Raw genomic sequence first — 23,392 nt, 5'->3', positions numbered from 1 at the left:
TTGTAACATTCAAACAAATATACTAGAAAAAAGAAAGGAATCATCAACAATTTTGTTTTACGGCTTCTTCAAATTATCTACAATGTTTCTAAATTTTTTTGTATCTTAAAAAAAGTAAACTACACGTTTTAAAACAGAAAAAATGAAAAATATTACTAACAAAGTACATTACGATTATTGATATGAATTTAAATATTACATAATATATATTTATTTTTTTATTTAGTTATTTTATCAATACAAAGAAATGCGCCTAATTAATGTTGCTTATATTTATGCAAATTTTAATTTCTAGTATTATAGTAAAAAATGAAAAGGATCAAATTAATTTAATTGAAAAAAATAATATGATATATTTAGTATTTTATAAAAATAACTTATAAGTATAAAATATTTTTGTGTAAGTTTAACATTTTAGTATTTTACTTAAAATTGAACGAAAGGACTATCCTTGATTAATCTTACATTATACATATACAATTATATAATACAGGTATAATATGATATAATTGATCGTTATTTATTATATATATTTATATTTGTATGCGGGAATTATAATGTTTAAACTGGGATGAGTACTGGACTGTAGTTTGTTTCTCATTGATGTGGTCCTATAATTCATTATCCTTGGTCCCAGAGTGCTCTTAATCCGAGCTTGATCCCAACAATAGTAATTTAAGTGAAATTTAACAATTCAATAGAAACAGCTTGTCTTAAGGCTGTCACAAGACCATTGAATTAAGAAAAAATAGAAAGACCCGTCCTAATTTGTCGCTAATAATATAATAATATTTTAATCAAGTGGTCTAATATTAATTTATGATTACCGAATTATAATAAGCTTTCAATATTAAAATAGACAAGAGGTGTTTGAGTCCGGGCGTGCATATTACAATAATTGTACGATCCTGCAGACCATTGCAGTAATATTTGAAAACGAGCGCATGTTAACTTCGCCATAAGTACCTTTTTTAGTGTAAGCTCTGCCAGGAAAAAAAACCGGTAAAATTGGGTTCATGTAAACTCCGCCAGTGAAAAAAATCAAGTGAAATTAAGTTCATGAAACTTTGTCAGTAAAGAAAATCAAGTCATAGAATAAAATTAATATATATAGGACGGATATCATGTACATTACTATAATATCCCCAAAAATATATAAAAATTAATAAAAATAATAATTTTCAGAACAAATCATCCAAACTGAAACTGTCCTGTGTAGGTATTAATGTATTAATGTATTATCATAATAAATAATTGTAATAATCATAAAATGTGTATCAAGCAACCTAGGTGTGTTATGTTATGTCATAATATGTGGAACTGTGAACTAATAAAATGATGTGATACAAATTGTACATCTCAGCCTAATATAAATCCATTATCATAACTATTTATAACGTTCTTTAACACTATCGTTTTGGATTTTTAAGCTTCTTTAGTTGAGATATATTTTAAGTTTTACTAAGCACATTAGATCATTTCATTACCTATTTATCTAACCGGTATTCTGGCGGAATTTACAATCGCCCTTTAACAACATCAGAAATACATTTGAACATTTTATTTTTATAAGGGTTTGACGGTCTAATATTTTTATCAAAATAACAAAAAATTGCAAATTATTTTATAGTTAAAAATATAAATTTTATTTTAATAGGTTAATGACCATTTAATATTCGTATAATAAGTGGTCTTATTTTATTAGTCGATCAAATATGCTACCCAAAACCATATTTTAATCACTAAAACTATTCACTATTTTTGTCATAAACCGTTCAAGACTCCTTCTGATTACCTGCAGCTCCGTATATAAGTACCAAAAGTTGAGTACAGGAGAGCGGGTATTTTCGTAATCACCAAATACTCTTAAAATTTTGGTGAACCGAGTATTGTCACTATTTTAAAATTTCATATCAATAATGGACCATAATTAACTTAAATATTTGTATAATAAATAATGTGATACAGTCATGCCTATCTTGATCAGGCGATTCCAATTTCCAATAACTCATTATTTTTAATGTTATATAGAACAAAGCCATTGGGGTCAGTCTAGCAGTTTACTTTTACAGAATACATCAAATAGTAAAAATATCTAATGTAAGTTAGAAATTAAAATAAGTGAATATTATTATAATGCATGTTTTCGATGGAAAATGTATTGGAAATTATATTGTTGTCAGTGGCGTAACTGGGATGGGGTGAGGGAGCTGGAGGCCATCTCGAAATGTCAGGACAACTAAACAATAATTTTTTATATTAAAATATGATTATTGGTTTGCAGAATGTAGAAAAAGAAAAAACAGCAAAAAAGACTTATACAATTATAGAATTTTATAAAGTTTAGTCGTTTTAAGAAAAGTTAAAATTGTGGTATAATGTAATATTGGTGTATAACAAATTAAATTAATTTTAACTTAAATTCAACTAAATATTATTTAAGTTGCTATTTTTAATTTTATATTTTTTTAAAAACTTACTAGGCACATCGTTGTTTTATTACTGTAGACTATATTCGTTACGCGCTCTGTCGGTTTACCATGGCGAAAATTTGTAGTATTTGTCGAGACTTTGAGTTTGAACCAAGGGCGCTCCCATATGGGGGAAAGCAAGCGAGGGACATGCCCCCCTGTAAAATGTCAAAAATCTTGGAAAATTGTTTACTATGATCAGAATCTATAATTTGTTAATGAAAAATTGGTTTATTTACTATTTATAGTTTGTCAAATCAGGTTATCAGCTATAAATAACAACACTTTTTTTCGTTTCTATTCTATGGATAGTTATCAATTCTTAAAATATTATGTATTGCCACAAATACTCCATGTATATGTGTGTGTGTGTGTATATCACCATAATATTTTATTTTATGATCACAGATTTATATATAATTATAATTATACATATTTAATAAAGAAATACGGAAACTGGATGTTCATTGTATTTGTATATTATTATAAATAAAGGTATTATTTATAACTTTATAAGAATTGTAATTTATAATATTAAGTAATTTTATAATTACTAGAGAGTAGAGATTAGAGTTGAAAATAGAAAAGTGAAAACTATTTAAAAAAATAGATTTATAAATTATAATTTAATAATTTATTAGTTATTATTAAATTATATATTATAATAGATTGATAAATTAAAATGTTGTTTCCCTTGAGAATTGTCCTATGCCCACCCACCTTTAGTTAGACGTTTTTCGACAATATTGCAGCGGATAAAAAACTGGCTAAGATCAAGCATGCTTCAGCAAAGGTTTACTAATTTATCGTTGCTGAATATTGAAAAAGATTTATTAAATCAGCTAAATAACGAAACTATTTTGAATGAATACTGCTCGAAACTCAGAAAAATTATGCTGATTTAAAAATGTGTGATGTCTTAGTTATTTATTAGCAAGATTATGAAAATAAAATGTACCGATATGTTATTGATATTGTAGTAAAATAAGAGTATTATTAATTTCTTTTCTTTTATTTATGTGAAGTGTGTCAATATGTATTTTAAAGTTTTGATTTATCTATTATTGTAGGTTTATGTGCAGGGGTTTGTGGGGAGATTCCCCCCCCCCCACCACACAACTCTGTGATGCAATTCACAGATTTAGCACCCCACGTTTTAGAGGTATAGTTGAGCCACTGTCCAAAAATCGTAACAGGTGTTCATCTATCAAAAAGAAAAATCCACCTACTTTTTAATGACAATTTTATAAACTAAAACTTACTTCATGTATTTCTGATGACTATCATTGACAAGTATTTTAAATCGTTAAATATTGTTTTTACCTCATCCCAGTTGAATTAAGTTTTCATAACCTCCAAATATTTAATTAGTCTCAAATTCACAGCTCAGAGATGAATGATTTACAATGATTAGTGTTTTGATTTTAGACTTCAATATTATTCCAAATATTGATATTAAAGTTCTTTTTACATGTTGTATTTTTCAAATTATTTGGCAATTTTTGTACTGCGCAGACATTTGAAATTTTCTACTTTTGCTCAACTTATTTACGATTTATCACGATAAACTTTTTGTGATCGAGTAAAAAAGGTTTTCACTAAAATAACAAAAGCGTGTAAATTATTTTGTAGTTGAAAATGTAACCTGACGGAATGTAATCGAGTAGATATAGGCTCCTGCTAAAAAAATTTCCATACACATCATGATTACTTCTTATACGAGGTCCAAATAAAATTCCATAAAGTGTATTAGTCTGTTTCAAATGGCGATGAGAGTTACAGAAAAAAATCCATACATCATTGTAAAGCCGATATCACTGCCATATTTCTACATCGTCGTGTCGGTGTCGCTCGCTGAGCATTGAATTTGCATAATATTATGGACATTGAAAATAATTGATGATAATGAATTAATAATCTTATAATTTGTTTTTTATCTGCGTACTGCGCACACTTGAAAAATAACGATTTCTTATCGCCGTGTTTCGATTTTCTACCTACGTCCATGCGCCAATATGAAATACTGAGTAGGCATTATAAATGTTATATAACGTGTAAACTATATCTTACATTGTGCAGTGTGCAGCATTATTATTTTTGTCGCCAACGCGAATCCATCGAATTTATATTGTAGTTACTACATAATACACTCCACACGGTAAGAATAAATACTAATTATATAAAATATGGCTATAGGTTGTACAATATTTTATAATTTTACACATGTTTTTCTTAGAGCACCGGTACCGGACATTAATTTGTAATATTAGCATAATATACATTTTTTCAAGAATAATAAACTAAAATAATACATATTATTGTTATTATTTTTTACTGGGTGAGTTAAAAATCTTTTATTTAGTTAAGAATTAGAAACCATGTATTTAATATTATGTTCTTTCAATATAATTTAAAAAAAAGCATAACTGTATTGTCACAATTTTGTTTCTACTTATTTCGATGACACTGGTTATTTAGTTGTATAGTGATGTAATTATCCTCCTGCGATGTTTTGGTGACATTTTCTAGTTTTTAGATTTTATTCAGCGAATGTTGATAAAAATCATTATGATTAGTCAAAGTAATTTGAATGAAATACAAGTTCAGTGTAAGTTTTACTTGTAGTAAATAGTAATTGTTTCCGCCTCCACGCAGCGTTGAATAATTGTAATAGGTATAATGAATGTATATTATCGGTCAAGGAGGAATTATTGCTGGTAGCATACACACAATAGTCAATTTTTTTTTAATGTTTTATTTTCGATAATATATTATTATTGAATAATGTGTCTTGTGAGTAATAAAATAGGTATGTAGATGTTATCGCACGTTACCTCATCGACGCGTTATCGGACGTTACCACGTTGGCTACTCGAATAATATCATTTTAACACGGCCGGCCGATTTCGTCGTATATCGGACGTTGCCGAGTCGGTAGGTAATTGCGTGTGCAAAACTATACGTACAATTCATTTTTCGTTACTGAAATATTAAAAAGTATTATTGTTTTTTTTTTTTACAATTGTGAGCGCTAGAAGGCCCTATTCATATACATTAATTGTTAAATTAAATTGGGGGCCACTCTTTTCTTAAATTATATTGTTTATTGTGTCGGCGCGAATCATCACTTATATTATTCTACCTACCTAGCTAATATATTATGGTCTAAACAAAGTAAACCAGAATTTAATATCCATTACCTTTAATTAGCTGGTCATAACTACCTATATGTAAATTAATCAACTTAAATATTTTAATAGCAAATAATATGATACAGTCATGCCTATCTTGATCGGATGATTCCAATTTCCAATAACTCATTATTTTTATTGTAATATAGACCACAGTCATAGTCATCAGTCAAGCAGTTGACTTTTACCGAATATATCAAATATTCAAAATATCTAATATCGGTTAGAAATTAACATGAGTGTGGATGAAAATGCACTTCTAATTTTTGACAAACCAACAGCAATATTTATGCCCGGCCAAATCATTACCGGCAGAGTTGTGTATCTAAGTAGAAACCCTTTGAAAATAAGTAGTAAGCGATTTATTAAACTACTTTTTATTCAAATATATTGCATGTGTATGTGAATACTACTGAATAATATTATAGGGGTAACAATTAAATTCAAAGGAAAATGTAAGATTTCGTTTACAAAATTGGACAATCGATACATTGGAAAGCAATTATATTTAAAAAATGAAATTGCTCTGTCTTGTGATAAAGGTAAATATAAATTATTTATTGTATTATTATTTTAAACTTGAGTAAATTCTTTACTACTTGACTAGTTTAGTACGTATCTGCTTCACCATTTTAAAATGATTATACAATTTATAATATATATAAGTTAAACTGGCAATTTTCATCTGATATTTTTGTATTTATTTATTTTGTATTTTACCATTATTTCTAAGGTGAATCACAAGTCGGTAAATATGTCTATCCATTCAATTTCCGCTTACCATCATTTATACCATCAACATTTGTTTGCAAGTATGGATATATACGTTATATAGCAAAAGTCAAAATTTGTAGACCATGGAAATCAGATGAAATAACGCAATCGATGTTTATAGTTGTGTCTCCTATAAATCTTAATTATGTACCACTGTTATCTGTGAGTATAAAATTTTGGCTTTGGAATAATTACAGTTAATTTTTTAACAAAATTTAGTGTTTTTCGTCTGTCATTTCCTTTATTTCTCAAATGTTTATTTTGTGAAAATTTACAATCTATACAATAAATGGTCATGTTTGAAGGTTTAGCGGTATCCCAGAGAGCGATTCCTTATTATGACCAGATAGGTTGTAGTAGGGATTTGTAGAGTAGTAGTCGGTTAGAGATGTACATATTGGATTTCATTAGAGGCCTGAGGATGTATTGGCGGCTATTTAGTTGTTTGAGTTTGGTTTTGAGGTGGGGGCCCCTGGTGAGCCTTCTGCCAAATAGTAGACGCAGATATTTGACTTAATTTGTGTTAAGAAATGGTTGTGTTCTTAAATTGTATGTGAGGATAGTCACCGGGGAGAAGGGAGAAAGTGACATGAGAAGATTTGGAGTCGTTGATCTTAATTTTCCACTATTTGAATCAGTGGGATAAGCTGTTCAGATGGTTTTGAAATAGGCCGCTTGACTAGGGGCCTCTGAGGGGCTCTTGACTGGATGCCAGGATGCGGTGTCGTAAGCATAGGCTTTGACGTCTCTAATAAGGTGTTATCTGTTGCAGGAATGTCAGCTGTGAACAGTGTGTATAGGAAAGGAGCGTTGTCGTTCCTTGGGAGACTTCGGCTAAAATGTTTTGTGTACTGAAAAAAGAGGTTTTCAATTTGACTCTGAATGTTCTCTTATATAGATAGGTATGATTTTTGAAGTAGATAATAAGATGCTTTGAAGATTTTTTGAAGTTTGATTAATAAACCGTCGTGCCAGACAGTGTCAAAGGATTGAGCTACATCAAGAAAAAGCCCTGAGCAATAATTATTTTGTTTCTAGAGATGTTGCAATGTGGTTCACTACGCGGTGGAGTTGGTGAAAAGTTGCATGTTTGGCTCGGATCAAAAACTGGGCTGGGCATTTTGTTTGAGTGCGATAGTAGCAAGTTTCTTGAAAACAACTTTTTCCAAACGTGAGTAGTAGACTGATTTTTCTATATGATTCGGGACATATCAGGTCGTTTGCCTGGTTTAAGTAAAGCTAAAATGAGTGTTGATTTCCAAGTGAATGGGAAATAAGATAGATGAAATATAGCATTAAAGACGTAGGTGAGTAGAATGATGGTTTTTGGTGGTAAGTTTTTGACTGTTTTGTTGTTAATGAGATCATGACCGGGTGACTTATTATTCTTGAGTTTTGAACTATTGATAGAACTTCGTCAGGAGTTGTGGGTGAGGGTGGTAGTGCCATGGCCAGAGGCGATAATTGATGAACATCAAAGTTGAATACATCAACTTGAAGTATATGAGTAGCGTCAGGGGAAAAGTGTGGTTTAAAGGTATTTGCAATATGGGTAACCTAGTAGATCTGACTTTTGTTGGTCAGTGGTAGGAAGATTGTTGTTTAGGTAGCGGAGAGGAGGAATGGTAAATTTGTGCTCTAAAAGAGATTCAGTTTTTCTCCAAAGAGACCATTTCGAAGGTGGTATAGATTAAATATGTCAGGTGTATAGTTGATTTTAATGCTTCTTGAGAATTAACTTGAGTTTGTTAGAAAAATAATTGTTCTGTTGTTGTCAATCGGGTAGTGAGTTCGTTGCCAGGGGTTTTGATTCTGACAATTTGTCACTTCTATGATTCGATTTTAACGAATAATAATTAATGCTTTACCTATGTCTTGATAATCTATTATCTTAGGGTCATCTAAAGACGAGGGTAAGCATTGTTAAAACAGTTCGCCGTTAGGTGTTGATTTAACAAGAAAAAAATATTCTTCTTAATAAACTTTTATTTTGTATGATTATTTATTTTTCTTATTTATTATTTTTCTTGTTTCACTTTTTTAATTTTTGAAATTTATAATATGGGCCATAAACATTTTTCAATATTTCTATTGCATCGAAACATAAGCTCAAGATCCTCGACATTATCCGTTAAATGTTCATTATTTTATATGTTATATTATATTACAACAATGTAAACTGGGTTACTATATTTGAAAATATCATCCAAGGTCTTGCACCTAAATTAACCAGAATCCATAACACACCTAAAAACCCTTAAAAAATTAAACACCCAAAACCTATATAGGTAATCTATACAATATAATTCTTGTGGTTAGTTCGATTTTGTAGTTAGTTGTTTCATAATAACAATACTATTAATAGGAAAACATTTACAATGAATTTACTATAGATAAATTCAATAAATGTTTTCTTGAAAATAAAATATAATAAAATCATTAATTGATTCCGATTAAAAAAATTTGCCTAATACTAAGTTATTTCTTATAAGTTATACAATTAGTATATAAAATATTTATTTATTATAATAAATATATGTATATTTAATTTATTTCTTTATATATAAAGAAGAAAACCAAAATATAAGCCAATAGCAATATAAAACAAATATAGACGTGTTATCAACATAAATGAACCACGTATGAGACAGTCGTGACCAAATACTAATAAGTCACAATACATTAATAATTGTAATTTATACCAACTTTATTACCTGTTATAATTTAATAACGAACATCATAATTCATTGCTATACTTACCAGTTTTCTAGAAATCCCAGAATCATAATTTATATTTTATTATTATTCTCTAGGGACTCAGTGCCCCTATATAATATGACGTGCCAATTTTAAACATTTTAGTTAACTTATATCCGCCGGCTTAGTTTTTACAGGCAATTTCTTCGAAAAATGTAACTACAGTACATTAATAAACCGAGTTTAGTCTATGACACATATAACGCATTTGCGATAAGAATTTATATTTTATTTTTAATAACATTTATAATCTTTTTAGATTTTTTTTCAGTTTAACAATTTTTTGGGGGCCAAGTCTTCAATAAAAAATATACATTTTGTCTAGACTACTGAAAACTTACAAACAAAAACGGTTATTAAAACCCAAACGTTTGTTTAATTTTTTTCATTCCGGTATTTGAACACCCGAAACCCGAATAAATGATTCTGGCGAGAAACTCGATGTCATCTAGTCAGACTGATAAATATATGACATTTCCAAATAGACTAAATTTACAATATTTTTCAAAATAAAATAAAATGTTGTTTTAGTTTCTTAAAAAATCATTTATATTTATGTCTACCGTGTCAATTTATAGGAGCCCAAATGTGCATTGAAAGAAAAGTCTTACAGTTTATGTTGCTTTCTATCTGGCTCAATGAAATTGCAAGCCAATATCCCTTATAGTGGCTTCGTACCAGGACAAACTATACCGGTCACAGTTAAATTAAATAACAACAGCAATGTGAATGTAGATTATGTTATAATAAGACTGGAAAGAGTAATTATTTTCTCATACTTTAGGTACAGTGGCAAAAAGTGATTTAAAATTTATTTTTTAGAAATGGAAAATAAGCGCTCAGTGTAAGACAACTAGAAAATCGGATATTGTTCATAAAGTAATAAATGGTACTGATAGACACACTTCAAAAACACGCACGGTACAAATTCACATTCCAAATAGTTTGATGGTACTTGATTTTAAATATTGCAAAGTTATAACTGAAACGTTTACTCTACATGTAATTATACAGCATAATATTATCATTTTAAGCAAATAATTGAGTTTTATTTTTGTGTTTATAGGTCGAGGCTAGAGTCCAAGCTCTTGCAGGACTAAAAGTTGCTTTTAACGTAATGTTAGGTAATGTTCCATTGATAACAGCTAGCGATCCTCATCAAGATAATCAAGCTTTTCAACTAACAATTCAAAAGTATTGTTCCTATAAATCAGTTCCAACATATTCTTTTCCATTTGTAGATTGAGCTAATTTAATTTCGGTTCCTGGACACACTCAACTAGTAGTTATGTGTAACCATCAATGGCCTGTATCATATAATGCAACTTAAAATCGATAGTCTAAAGAATGAGTCTATTTTTCCCCACAAATCAGTTTATTACACATTCAATGATCTGCATACCGAGAGCCACTTCCAGCATGCCAATAACTTCGACCAATTAATTAAAGTAAAATGTGGTCCAAAACATTGGAACCAAAATTCCGGAATCAACACTTAACTCTAGAATTTCCTTATCGAACCTTGTTCACTTCTACTAACTCAACTTAGGTCGTTAACAGTCTATTAATATGCTGCATGCAACAATCATTTGAAATACCTATCCCTCCACCTGGTCTTAGAGAAGCAGATTCAATATTGCCCAGCGAACGTAAAAAACTCACAGTGATTGTAGCTCACAATTTAAGTGGAAATTTGAACTTTTTTCGATGATATTAGGTTCCTATACGGCTATAAATCTTATGATAAATTAAAGAAAAAAAATGTTATGATGTATTCGTCTGAAATGAGTTGTATACGTACCTATTATATCTATATTCTACCGTATTATTTATCAAACCGTATTTTTGACTACCGTATATTTAGAATATTTATGTATACTTTTTTTCACGTTAGTTAATGCAATATTAAATTATAAAAATATTCGATAGTTACTACAATAATTATAATAATAGTTTATTTTTTTATCTTACATTAATTAATTTAATATTTAACATTAAGTAAAAGTGCATTAAATCAGATACACATTACTGCACATTAGAGTATTTAAAAATCAATTTTTATAACCTGTTATACCTAACAGTGGAGTAAATAAAAGAAAAATAGACGGAAGTCATAAAGAATTAAGTGTTAAAGCTTCTATAAGTTATCTTCAATACTTCTAAATCTGTTTATATCTTGAAATTATTATATCCAACATTTACACTGAACTTGGACAAATATAATAATTAACTAGAACACTATGATTATTTATATCAATTTAAAATTTAAATAATACATTTTTTTTTTAAATTCTGTTATTTTATCAATACAAGACATACGCCTACTTATAATGTTTAAGCAATATTCATGAACATTTTAACTTTAAAATTACCTATATTATTTTATTGAAAACATAATGGAATAGAAGTAGTAATTTATAAAAATAACTTATAATAACTAATAAGTATTCAAAATTGTTGTATAAGTGTTAATTCTGTATCATTAATCATTATATTTAAGTTATATTTTATGTTGTACGTAAAAAAGTGTTGAGATATTAAATTATGTTATTTTATAAAAAATTGTTGTTTTTTGTATTTTACTTAAAATTTAATTTTTATTACTCTATGATTAACTTTACGTTGTTCATACAGTTATATAATAGGTATAATATAATTTAATATATCATTATTAATTATAAGCTTTTACATTTATATGGCAGAATTATAATTTTCAAACTCGGATCAGTACTGCAAGATTGTAATTTGTTTAGCATTGATATGGTCCCATAACCCATTATCCTTGGTCTCCGAGTGCTCTTAAGCCGGCTTGATCCCATCTACGCAGTAACTTATGTGAAATTCAATAATTGAATGGAAACAGCTCGTCGTAGGATTGACACAACACCACGAGGCCGTTAGAATATCTGGATTCCACCAGCCACGGAGAGTATTCAGCATCAATACCAATCTACATCACCTAATGGTCGTGGTGATTCATCCACTGTAAGACTCGTCATAATATGTTGGTAATATAATAATATTACAATCACGTGGTCTATTATTAATGTATACTACCTAAGTATAATATGCTATCATTTTTCAATATTTTAAGAATACACTAATTGCATTTTATATTAATTTAAATTAAATTAAAATTTTTATTTTTTATGTTATCCTTTCCAGACTTCAATCTTTTTGTATTCTTACATATCTATCATAAGGTAATGTTTTTATTTTGACTCCAAATTTGATCGTACTTCACAGTAGTAGTTTAGAGAACGATGAAATATGTGTACGGGTTGCGAAATGTAAGCCAATAAATAAATAATGGACCAAATGAGAATGTACAATTTGAATAATGATGACGTTTTGGAGCCATAATCGTTTAGTTGCATTAAAATAATATGTGAGTGATCGTTTATTTCAATGTAAGATGGTTTATTTTTAAACGCATACGAGGTAATTAACATGCCAATAATTTGTACAATGTTAACATGTATTTATGATGATATAATATGTGTGGTGTATATTATTGAGTAATGATTAAAACGCTAAAAACAGACTTCCGGATTCTGTTTATTTATTAAAGCGCAATATGTGTGTCAATACATTTAATAAATAATAAATAATGCAATTGATGGATTGAAGTGTTTCGAAGTGATGTATATAAAAATAAATTATTACATTTTAGACTGTTCAGCTTCTCACGATAATTGCGTTATTTGCTTGGCGTTTCATGTGCGAACTCGATCAGTAGATGGAGACGATGATGGCTGACCCATGGTATAGAGTTTGTACTTTTTTGAGACATTTTTTTTTTTGTTTTTGTTTTTAATAATAGTAGCTCGGAGCTGAAAAATAAACACAGAGCGACCATTATAGAAATGTTTCTACACTTTCATTATTGGAATAAATAATGTACTCCGTATGCGTACTGTTCGATGTCATTATATATTTAAATAATATTAATAATAATAACGCAGGGCATATAATTTAAATATTGGTTGGTTAGTCTATCGTGGGTAACAAACTAATCGCTGTGAATAATTCAATACGAATTATATAAATCTAATAAGCAACAATATCTTTTCATTAAGACTCACTGAACGGCCTGATGGGATGGTGTCCCCACAAGTAGGTCCTTTTCACCGGTGACAAGTAACTGTTCCTCAGATAAGATTTTGCGGGTGGCCTGTACGATGAACTAACCGGAGTGAATGGTTTCAGATGTGGGTATTCCCACCACCATGGGTCCCGGACGTATCTGGACCTCGGTGTGTACACACTCGGCTCGAACAACTCGGACAGTGGTCGTCTCTTAACGCCACCGGTCGAGTAAATAGGTAAACCTGTTGTAGAACAACAACAAAATTAAAAACCACATATTATTGTTATACAATACAGATTATGCAGGGCTCAAAGTTTCGCTGGTCAAATTTCGTTTGTGCCTGGGACTTTCCTTGGGCCGTGATGAAAAACAAATCTTTCATAAAACGATAATAGTTTTTACTTTTTTTAAACAACGAGTGTCTCGAGTTAAATGAATCGTCTAGTATACTTATTCGAACAACTGACGACGAATGCATAAATGGTCGTACGCCTTAACGATGTATATCTTTTTTTTTGACAGCAATATTTTTTTGACACAAAAACGCTCATTGTGTTCAAAACGTGTTTCCCGTCGTTAATATCTAATTTACTATAGTACTATACGTATTTAATAGTCGAACAATATAATATGCGTTAAAGCCTGTTTGATAAACTGCGTGTTACATTGTAATGAATATCTCATTAAGCCTTTTTATCGCTGTTTATAATAATATTATGTTTTCACCAACACTATAGAAAGTGTAATATCTATGATCTTATTTCACGTGCACCTAACCTATGATCTCTGCTTACTATATCACTATAATATTATGTTATTACTTGGGACAGAGATAAGACGACAAAATAATATTTTAGTTTTTACATTCCGCTTGGATTCTATCAGGTTTAAATGTTCATTTCTGCTTTTAAAATTTAACTTTCAAAATTTGTTGTTAATGAAATGTCAGTGATCTCTGTTTTACCCGGTTCATGGTTCAGAAATGTTTTTCCAATGCAACGATTTATAACACCTCCAAAGCTCATGTCGGGCTTTTTTTTACATCCTGAGCGAAATTAATAATTAGTAGGTATACCCATTATATTACTGGTACTGTAGTATAATATACTCAGTACTTAGTATGACAGTTTCGGATAACGTTACCTGAAAAGTTGTAACCTCTGACGGGCGGTAGGGATGTTGCTCGTCTCTCCGGTAGCGGTAAGGGTTTCTTTGGTTCGTAGTACGCCGGGTGGTCTCCGGGGAATATTTTGTTAAGTTCTGCCATGCGATCCAAATGATCTGTCCAGTCTTGTAACGCTTTGTACGGTTCGCTGTGATAGTGATCTGAACACGGATATAATAAGTCCACGTTATTATCATTTATCGCACTCGTTAGGACTTAGGTTGGTTATTAAATAATGTGTATAGGCAGAGTGCGTAAGAGACATTATTATAATGTATGTTATCGACGGAAACTATATTGGGAATTATATTGTTATGTCAGTGGCGTAACCAGGAGGTGAGAGAGCTGCAGGCCATCCCGAAATTTCAGGACAACTAAAAAATGATTTTTAAGTGTTCTGTGAAAGTACTAAGCGTAAGACGTAACCATACATTAAAACTGTGATTCGAATGAATAAGGTAGCTACAAATGTCTGAAATTGTATATACCCAGCATATAGTTAAAGTTGCCTAACCTTTGAGAGATCCCAGGTGAGCCTCTCCTTCATAGGCTGAGGGGATTTCAGCCATTTCAGAGGAGATTAAAATTTCTGACACCAGTGTGAGCGGGAGCTTCGATCCCACACAATTAATAAACTGAATATTTGGTGGGAGGGCTTAGTACACCAACCACCTCACCCCCCGTTTTCGGCATATGCTATCCCTAACTGCTAGGTAACAATATCCAATAACTATCAGCGGCTCTAGCAAAATCCTGGATACGCCACTGTGTTATGTTATAAATTAATAATATTTTACATACTTACCGACAGCTAGTGGCAGCTTTAGGCATCCGTCCCTTAGCGGTATTGATTTGTTATATTATGTATGTACTCACTCGCATCGATTAAGCTTAAAATGGTTCGTAGTTAATAAATACATGGTGTGAAAGCTTCTTTGGGTTTAGATTGCGTGTTTAGATGACAAAAATAAATTACCATTCAATCAATTATTAAGTTAGATCACGTTATTACTTTCTGTGAACCCAAGCAGTAGCGGGCTTTAAGAAGCTTTAGTAAAACCATTGTTTGAACGTAATAATAATAATTATTAATTATTATTATTATATTGGTACATATAATGATCTTTGTTTTTTTCTGTAAGAATTTTTTATTTACATCATCGAATGATGTTTTATTGGACATAAGTACTGCACGTTTGGTACTTGGTGCCTTTTTTTTCTTATTCATGCGTGACGGGTTTTCAAAAATATAGCGAAACAAAATATTTAAATAGTAAGTAATTATATTTCAAAAAAATAATTAAATCATATAAACAAAAAATTATAATAAAGGCAACAACAACAATATTGTATACATAATACAAAACAGAATTCGGTAACAGTATTATACTTTTGGAGTATAAAATAATATATAGTTTATCAATATACGCTACAATATTTATTTCTGATAACACCTATACGTCTGTCTAAGCGATATCTAAATAATTATAATAAATTAATAAATTTACCGTAATTTTAATGAAAAAAAAAAACAAAAAACAAAAACAAAAGAGATTGCCTTTTCATATAAAGATGTATAATATATGATATAATATAATAATGATTGTCTCGGTGCCTAGCATTCAACGGACGTTTTGAAATAGAATTCGTAACGTGTACGGAATTTTATGCCATTATTGAATGGCGATCTCGGTCGTTCGCAGTATTACAGTAGTTGTTATTATTACACCGATCGATGGGTAGGGCTGGTGTAAAATGGACGAAGAAAGTGTGGACAAAACTGCAATGGCCGGACGTGACGCGTGCCAAAGTGGGGTATACAAATATAGAAATTCCGCGATAACAAAAATAACAATAAACAAAATATAAACATAATATTATAATATATCAGTATTCTCGCTTTGGCGGCACGTGACGGCACGGGACATTTGCAATATTTTTCGAAAATCGTTTGCAGAAATAAAAATGAAATGTGATCAATGTCGTACCTACCTATCATGCCCTATTATTATTACTATTATTAATATTATTGCTGTTGATTAGATTGTTGGTTGTGTACAGAGATTATAATAATATTATATATAGCTTCTGTAGAAATAGTATTATTATTATTATTATTATTATTATTATTATTATAGCGGTACATATTATATTATTATATTATATAGCGGTGGTTTGCGTGTTCGGCGACGTCGTCATCAGTACGTACCGTATGAAGGGTAGCGATCGGAGTGGTAGTTGTGCGGGTAAATGTTCCTGGGCGAAATGCCGTATGTGTCTCTGGAGATTGGCAGGTAACGGTATCCCGGTGTGTTGATTCTGTCGGACGGGTGCTTTGGGTCGTCGTAGATGGACTTGTAGCTGGGCCATGTCGGGTAGTCGGCGCTCAAGATGGGCCTGAACACTCCCCTGCCGGGTGTGTGGTAGTGTGTGATTTCCGGTGCCCTCATGTCGTCGGATCCTGTTTGCGTAAGGGAAAAACAGAAACCATATTGTTAGAACGCCGAAATGTGATTGACATTAGCACATTTCCCCTGGACTCACTCCCCCCGACTAGTGAACATTTCCCCCGTCTTAGGATGTTTTCCCCGAAAAAAGATTAAAATATAATAAACATTTAATACAATTTTTAAAAAAACTCTAGGCAACTCTTTTCAATATTATTATTAAATCTAAAGTTAAAAATATAATTTGCATTATTATTTGCAAATAAAATAATGTATTTAAAAAATATACATATTTAGGCACGTAACGTCTTAAATAATAATATTTAAGATCATGTAGTCAGTCGATAAGTATGATATTGTTGTTTGGGGTCGAGTGGTGTACAAATTCTAGAAAGTTCCCATCCTAAGTGGTTGTAAGTAAGGGATCTACTATAAATAGAGGGGAATTAAACGTTACCTATTTATTATTTTAAGATTAATTAATTATGTTGTGCTTATTATATTTTAAAATTATCGGGCCGAGTTTAAAACGAAAAATTAAATTTAGGACTAGGCTTCTGCCCCTCTTAAAACTACCTCTAATATTGGCGCAATCGATGGAAATGTTATATATTATAATATGTTGACCCAATATAGTTAAAGCAGAAAAACGACTGCGGATTTGATTAAAACAAGCGTTTACATCCAAATGGCCAGCGATTTGCATTTATTATTGGATTGTCGAAACTCTATTGAAATCCTTTTATCGTACAATAGATATTCATTTGTGTACGTTTAGTTGCCGATCATAAGGACGTCTAGGGAACAGTTATTCAAATCAAAAGCGTAGTTATTTAATTATTCGTACCGGAATGCGTTGTTAATAAAATAGTACCCCGGCGAGCGATGCTACACAGTTAAATGGATATAAATAGATTTTATTGAGCATTTCGTCTTCAGTAAGTTGATTCGTATATTAAAATCAAAATTGTTTCGAATAAAAATTGAATTATCACTAAATGTACCGTTACGAACATTTGGCTCACATTGTTTTACTTACATACACCTATAATTTTCGTGAATTGTAATTCAATTAATATTATAAATTAAATTAAAAATAATAATCATAATAAGACGACATAAAATATGTATTAGCCTAGTTTTATTCGAATGGACGCGGTACAGTGTTTTAACGATGTCGAAAATCTATTTTAAAATAAAAAAAACGTTCCAATTAAAGACGCCTACGAGTTGTTGTGACAACGTGAAAATGGTTTTACAACAAAATGGTCTTTACTGCAACGTGCTCAATGTAGGTACTATTTAAGCCGAGTCATCCAAGTTTCTACTGATAATAAATTTAACTGTCTGTCGTTGTTTGTTTTTAGTCGGTCAGAATATAACGACCACCAGAAATAACTTGAATTACACGCCGAATGTCTCAAAACACGCATACGATCAGAAAAACTGTCGAAAGTAGAACTTTTTTTATTATTCATGTGAAATTGAATGAGCCAGACGAGCGGACAGAATATAACAATGAAAAAAAAAATTGTACGACGGCCTCCTAACCATAATAATAATATCATACATTACACATACCTTTTAATGCTCTGACGTAGGATTGCCAGAATCTGGCTTTCCTCTGGATGGGTTCGTTCCTGCCGATCATGTCAAGGTGTTGTTTCAACATTTTCGTGTTCTTGTGATTGACTTGTGGCTACGGTGTAATGAATTAAAAACGAGAGACTTCCTGTAAACAGAAGAAAAAAAGACATGTCTTTACTTTTAGACGTATATATATATATATATATATACATATTATATGTATTGTAGGAAGGTGTTGTGAGTTTGTGACCCTCTTCAATCTGGAGGATGTGACGAGGGTAAGCCATCGTGTGACCGACACACAATTACAGTGAAACAGGAGTATGGCGCGCAGTCGATTTACAGTTTAAAACGAATAACGCAGGGTTTGAACGGTCAATTGTAGAAACACTTTGTCTGCAACTACTGTACACTTCTTTGGATGACATTTAGAAAACGCGTCGGTATTAAGAACTCAATTTGAGTGTTCAATATACTTGTACTACGTTTTGCACCGAGTTTATATTGGCGTTTATAGAGTTCGAACTATTTCTAAAAAAAAAAAATTGTTTCCATAAAATCGAAGACAAGTTTTAACTGTAAGCACTCTACAGTAGTAATAAACTATAAAATATTTTTGAACTTATATTTTGTGTTTAATAGCATTGAAGTTAATAAGTGATGAAGATAAAAAATAATATGAAGTCACTGTAGATTTATTTGGTTTGATCAACGAGTTTAAACGGCACTTCTGGTCACGACAGCGTGGTCACCATGATATTTTGTATACAAAACATAAAGTTTAATTTCAAATTAATAATTTATTATTGCAAATTAAAAATTACTTTAAATTATTTAGAAGTGTCAACACAATTCCACTCGTATCCCGCAGCGTATTGGAAAAATATTATTGTAATTATTGTTTTATTGGTAGATTAAATATTTTGTCGAATGTGAGTATTGTTAGTTACGTAAACTTCCAATGCATTTTACATCAAAACCGATTAAAACTGAAACAATATTTAAATTTGTTTGGATGTCGAGAGATGATAATAAAATATTATGAACGGTATGAAAAATAATTCCGTTTCAAATGTTAAGTCGGTTACCTGTTGTAAGTGAGTCTGATAAATGTACCACACCAGTCGACCACGCAAGTTCCAAGTATACTGAAGATTCCTATTTAAATGATACTATCATCGGCTTTTCCCGAACTACGCACGTATTGTTGTTTTGGCCGAATAGTATTTATAAATTAGTGTTCGTTATGATAAATATTGCGTGAGATTGGAGGGAGAAACGAAACTCAAGTGCAGAATTGGCATCTGGAAACCGTTGGGGGCTACACGACAGTTTTCCGTGGGCTTTTTTTGGCATACACCGCCCCAGCCTGCTCTATTATTATACCGTAATTTGCACGCATCTTTAAAAGTGACGCCTGTTTATTGGCCATTTGACCTTGATGTATTTTGCTCTATTATTATTATTATTTTGATTTCTTTTCTGGTTGTTATTCGCTTTCCCGTAAATTCCAAGATCAACGGATGTTGCAGATGAGAAGAACGACTTTGTTTTTTATTCGAAAATAAAAGTATAACAATAATAATAAGCTGTTGACGGCTGCTATATGATATAATATTATTATTAGGCATTATAGTTATCGACCGAGGTTGTGTTATTTACAAACGCGTATATCTCGGAGTGTAATAATAATAGATCCATCTTTTGATATTAAAAAAATAAATCCCTACCTAAATTTATATTATATCAATATTTTAACAGTTAACTTATTGGATATGAACTTAACAATAATATGGTGATAACGAATTTTACTGTCTGGAAAAGCAATTAAATTTCATTATAATTAGAACATCTTTTAAGATTATGCAATTATTCAACGGGCTATTGACTGATGCATGCGTAAATTCGAAGCCAAATGATGGTTTTTTGGACTTGTGTACAAATAGACGTTGAGCATTGGCACCGGGTCAAGTATTTTCCTTGAGAAAGGTTAGGCCAGTAGCCCCGTGTTCAGCCGAGACCCATTTATATTATTTTGTCTAAGGACGGTTATGAGTTTTTTTAGGGTTCTCGAGTACGTTTTTACAAAATCTGAAAGCGAAATCCATCGTATTTGACCATGAATGTATACGATAGTTTGCCTCCACAACGCACACGAATAAGCGAGGAACCTTCAAACCATTTTTTATTTTTTTCAGCAATTTAACTAATACTAATACTTGTACTGTATATAGCTTGTCGAATTATTTATTTAAAATTTGATTTACAATAATTGTATGCGATAGGTAACAATTACGTACCAACAATTTTACACTCCCAAAGTTTATTGAGTCATATTATCGATGGTTAATAATTGTTATGTTTAAATTTTGAATAGGTAATAAATTGTTCACATATTTATAGGGTTTAAGATATCATATTCATATTTAAAAATACTGTTAATATTTTATTATGCACAATATTAGTTGTTCTACTATTTATTATTAAGATACATTTATATTCTAAGCAACTCTTTGTTGGTATACACTATTACTCTTTTGGACGTTCATATTATATTATTATTAAAATAAAATATTGAAAATATTTAATACACAATGGTTACGACGTTTTTCAGATAAGACTTCAGTACGACTCATTACATTATTATCTTATTTTGCTAATCTTGTGTTTGGTAGATTCAGTGAAATTATCTTACCAAAAACGTATAACAGATCAAGTTAATTATCAGCCAGAGATTAAATTATAGTTACATGTTGCACTTAAAAAGTCAAAAAAGAATAATAATATTATTGAAATATTATCATACTAATATTGTACGATAATAGTTCTCGTCGGTATTTTACATTTCGCGGTCTTTAGTATTGTGCAAACTAGTAGACTTTAAAGATAGACATCCCGCAAACCACTAATCTGCCGCCGTCACACGGACTATGGATGGTGGCCAAGACTTATAATAAACCCGAGGAATCCGGGCCAACCACCGTTCGTTTGCACTTCGCTTATTTCGGACACACAATCAAACAGACCGAAAGCCCACTGACCGAAAAAGGGAAAACCCGAATTGTATTTTACTGAAAGTCCGCCAACTAGGCTATGCTCGTATGTATGGTTAATGGAAAGAAAATATTATTAAACAATTTTTACACGACTTGTATAGATGTATTATTATTGTTATAAGATGAATTCAAGAAACGAAACTTTAAATATTTTTCGATTAGACCAATTATAAAATCAACGATTGTATCGTACCGTCGTTTCGCGTTAAATTTTTTACTACATTGTTTTAAATCATTATTTATACTGTCTTTTCTGACGTGTAAACATTTCATTGACTATTAATTGTATTGCTTGATATTTTGAAGTGTTAGGTTTTATTTATGTTTTGAGATTTAATTATTAACTATATGTAGATCGTAAGCGTACTAATATAATTATTTTTTTAATTCCAAGTAATTATTGTTAATTATAAACTATGACTATGACGGCTTATTCTAAATTAATAGGTAATCTGAATGTTCCGACATTATTATTAATTTTATTACATTTTTAAATTTATATTAATTTGAACTTAATCGAATTATAATAATGTTTAACCATTACAATTTTAAGAGGAACTTATTTATTTCTTCCATAAATTGTTTAAATTAACAAAATAAACCTCGATTTAAAAAAAAAATTAATAAAAAACAATAACTATTATCCAGAATATAAAATTTAAATCAATACACCTATACATACAGTCAAATCTCGCTAACTAGAATTTCAAGGGGAATATAAAGAATTTTGACTTATGCGTTATGTATTTTTCGAGTTATATACCTCAAGCACAACTTAAAAACACTTCAAAGGGCAAGAAAAAAAAATTATGATCGAGGTGCAAGTAACTCGACTGTATTATGTGTTTTAAAATAATATAAAATATGAAACAATAAAATCATTTAAAGCTGTTATAAATAGGAAAAAAAATACTATGAAAAATAATTAATAATAATAATACGTAAGTGAGGCGTTATTATAGGATGGGGAAAAAATAAATACAAGTTTTATTATAAATATTGTGTTATTTACCTGATAACCGTCTTGTTGCTTGAGCCGGTCCCTTCGCGCCACTGAATTATAACGGATGGTACGTTTTTTCGGTCGCCGTCATGAGGTCCCGCTAGAAATAGATAAAGCTCGGATCTGACGAAACGCGCCTCCCACTCGGCCCCCAAACAATACTTGGGCGAGTGTATATGTATTAATATTGTTAAAAAAAAACTAAATGGTCACTTTTTTTTGGCTTATCATAAGACGTTCATTTATGAAGTATCTCTGTGACCCTGGGTCGACGATTAAAATTGCACGCACATGCGGCCACTTGCAAAAGCACAGATCCGGACGTAGAAAAAAAAGAAGAGTGTAAAAAATAAATAAATGTGTGTCCGGTGAGTCGATCAAGCCAAATGTGGAGATCGAGGCAGTTAAGACGACTGTATGTGAAGAACATCTTTGTACCTTTGTAAATTTTGGAAAAAAAAAACACAGAAAATATTGTCTACTACCTACCTTTTTTGTTACCAAACTAAATAATATTGCATTAATATATTTTATTTTGATAAGTAAATTATGGATATTTTTAAAATATTAGGTAGTTAGGTTTGTTTGATTAGTTTGGAAATAATTATTGTTAGTCCTTATTTTTGAGGTTTTTGGAACTCAAAATCAGAAACGTTTCAGAAATAAATTTAAATTAGGTTGTTATTATCAAATAATGGCAACAATATGGTAAATAGATGATATCCTAAACTTAGGATAAAATAATTACTAATGAGGTATATCATTTTCAAACTTCAATCATTCTGAAAAATTAAATTTCCCTCTAATTGTATGATAATTTGTTAACTATTATTAGTTTAATTTCAATAGTA

At 30.4% G+C, this 23,392-nt stretch overlaps 2 protein-coding genes across 12 annotated transcripts; one reads left to right on the top strand and one right to left on the bottom strand.

Moving 5' to 3' along the window:
- The first annotated feature begins 4,492 nt into the window (after positions 1 to 4,492).
- On the top strand, positions 4,493 to 10,941 carry LOC111042912 (arrestin domain-containing protein 17-like). 7 transcript variants are annotated; one of them, XM_022327630.1, is made up of 8 exons: positions 4,493 to 4,629; positions 4,708 to 4,809; positions 5,812 to 6,015; positions 6,091 to 6,204; positions 6,396 to 6,598; positions 9,772 to 9,954; positions 10,016 to 10,195; positions 10,260 to 10,941. In XM_022327630.1, exons 3-8 carry the CDS (start codon positions 5,898 to 5,900, stop codon positions 10,437 to 10,439), a joined length of 978 nt encoding a protein of 325 aa, XP_022183322.1. In that variant the 5' UTR covers positions 4,493 to 4,629; positions 4,708 to 4,809; positions 5,812 to 5,897; the 3' UTR covers positions 10,440 to 10,941. The 7 variants fall into 7 exon arrangements, with proteins under 7 accessions (XP_022183322.1, XP_022183326.1, XP_022183327.1 ...); XM_022327634.1 differs by lacking the exon at positions 4,708 to 4,809; XM_022327631.1 differs by lacking the exons at positions 4,493 to 4,629; positions 4,708 to 4,809 and adding an exon at positions 4,857 to 5,645.
- Positions 10,942 to 12,652: 1,711 nt separating this feature from the next.
- LOC111042914 lies at positions 12,653 to 22,680 on the bottom strand. Of its 5 annotated transcripts, XM_022327639.1 has the most exons (7): positions 19,571 to 19,712; positions 19,307 to 19,471; positions 18,477 to 18,627; positions 16,658 to 16,909; positions 14,427 to 14,609; positions 13,279 to 13,524; positions 12,653 to 13,026 (listed from the first exon to the last, which is right to left on the bottom strand). In XM_022327639.1, exons 3-7 carry the CDS (start codon positions 18,565 to 18,567, stop codon positions 13,007 to 13,009), a joined length of 792 nt encoding a protein of 263 aa, XP_022183331.1. In that variant the 5' UTR covers positions 18,568 to 18,627; positions 19,307 to 19,471; positions 19,571 to 19,712; the 3' UTR covers positions 12,653 to 13,006. The 5 variants fall into 5 exon arrangements, with proteins under 5 accessions (XP_022183331.1, XP_022183328.1, XP_022183333.1 ...); XM_022327636.1 differs by lacking the exons at positions 19,307 to 19,471; positions 19,571 to 19,712 and adding an exon at positions 22,551 to 22,680; XM_022327641.1 differs by lacking the exons at positions 19,307 to 19,471; positions 19,571 to 19,712 and adding an exon at positions 21,178 to 21,201.
- Positions 22,681 to 23,392: the final 712 nt, after the last annotated feature.

This window comes from Myzus persicae, unplaced genomic scaffold, assembly GCF_001856785.1.
Source record: "Myzus persicae strain clone G006 unplaced genomic scaffold, MPER_G0061.0, whole genome shotgun sequence".
Classification (NCBI taxonomy): domain Eukaryota; kingdom Metazoa; phylum Arthropoda; class Insecta; order Hemiptera; family Aphididae; genus Myzus; species Myzus persicae.
This window is presented reverse-complemented; position numbering and strand designations above follow the sequence as displayed.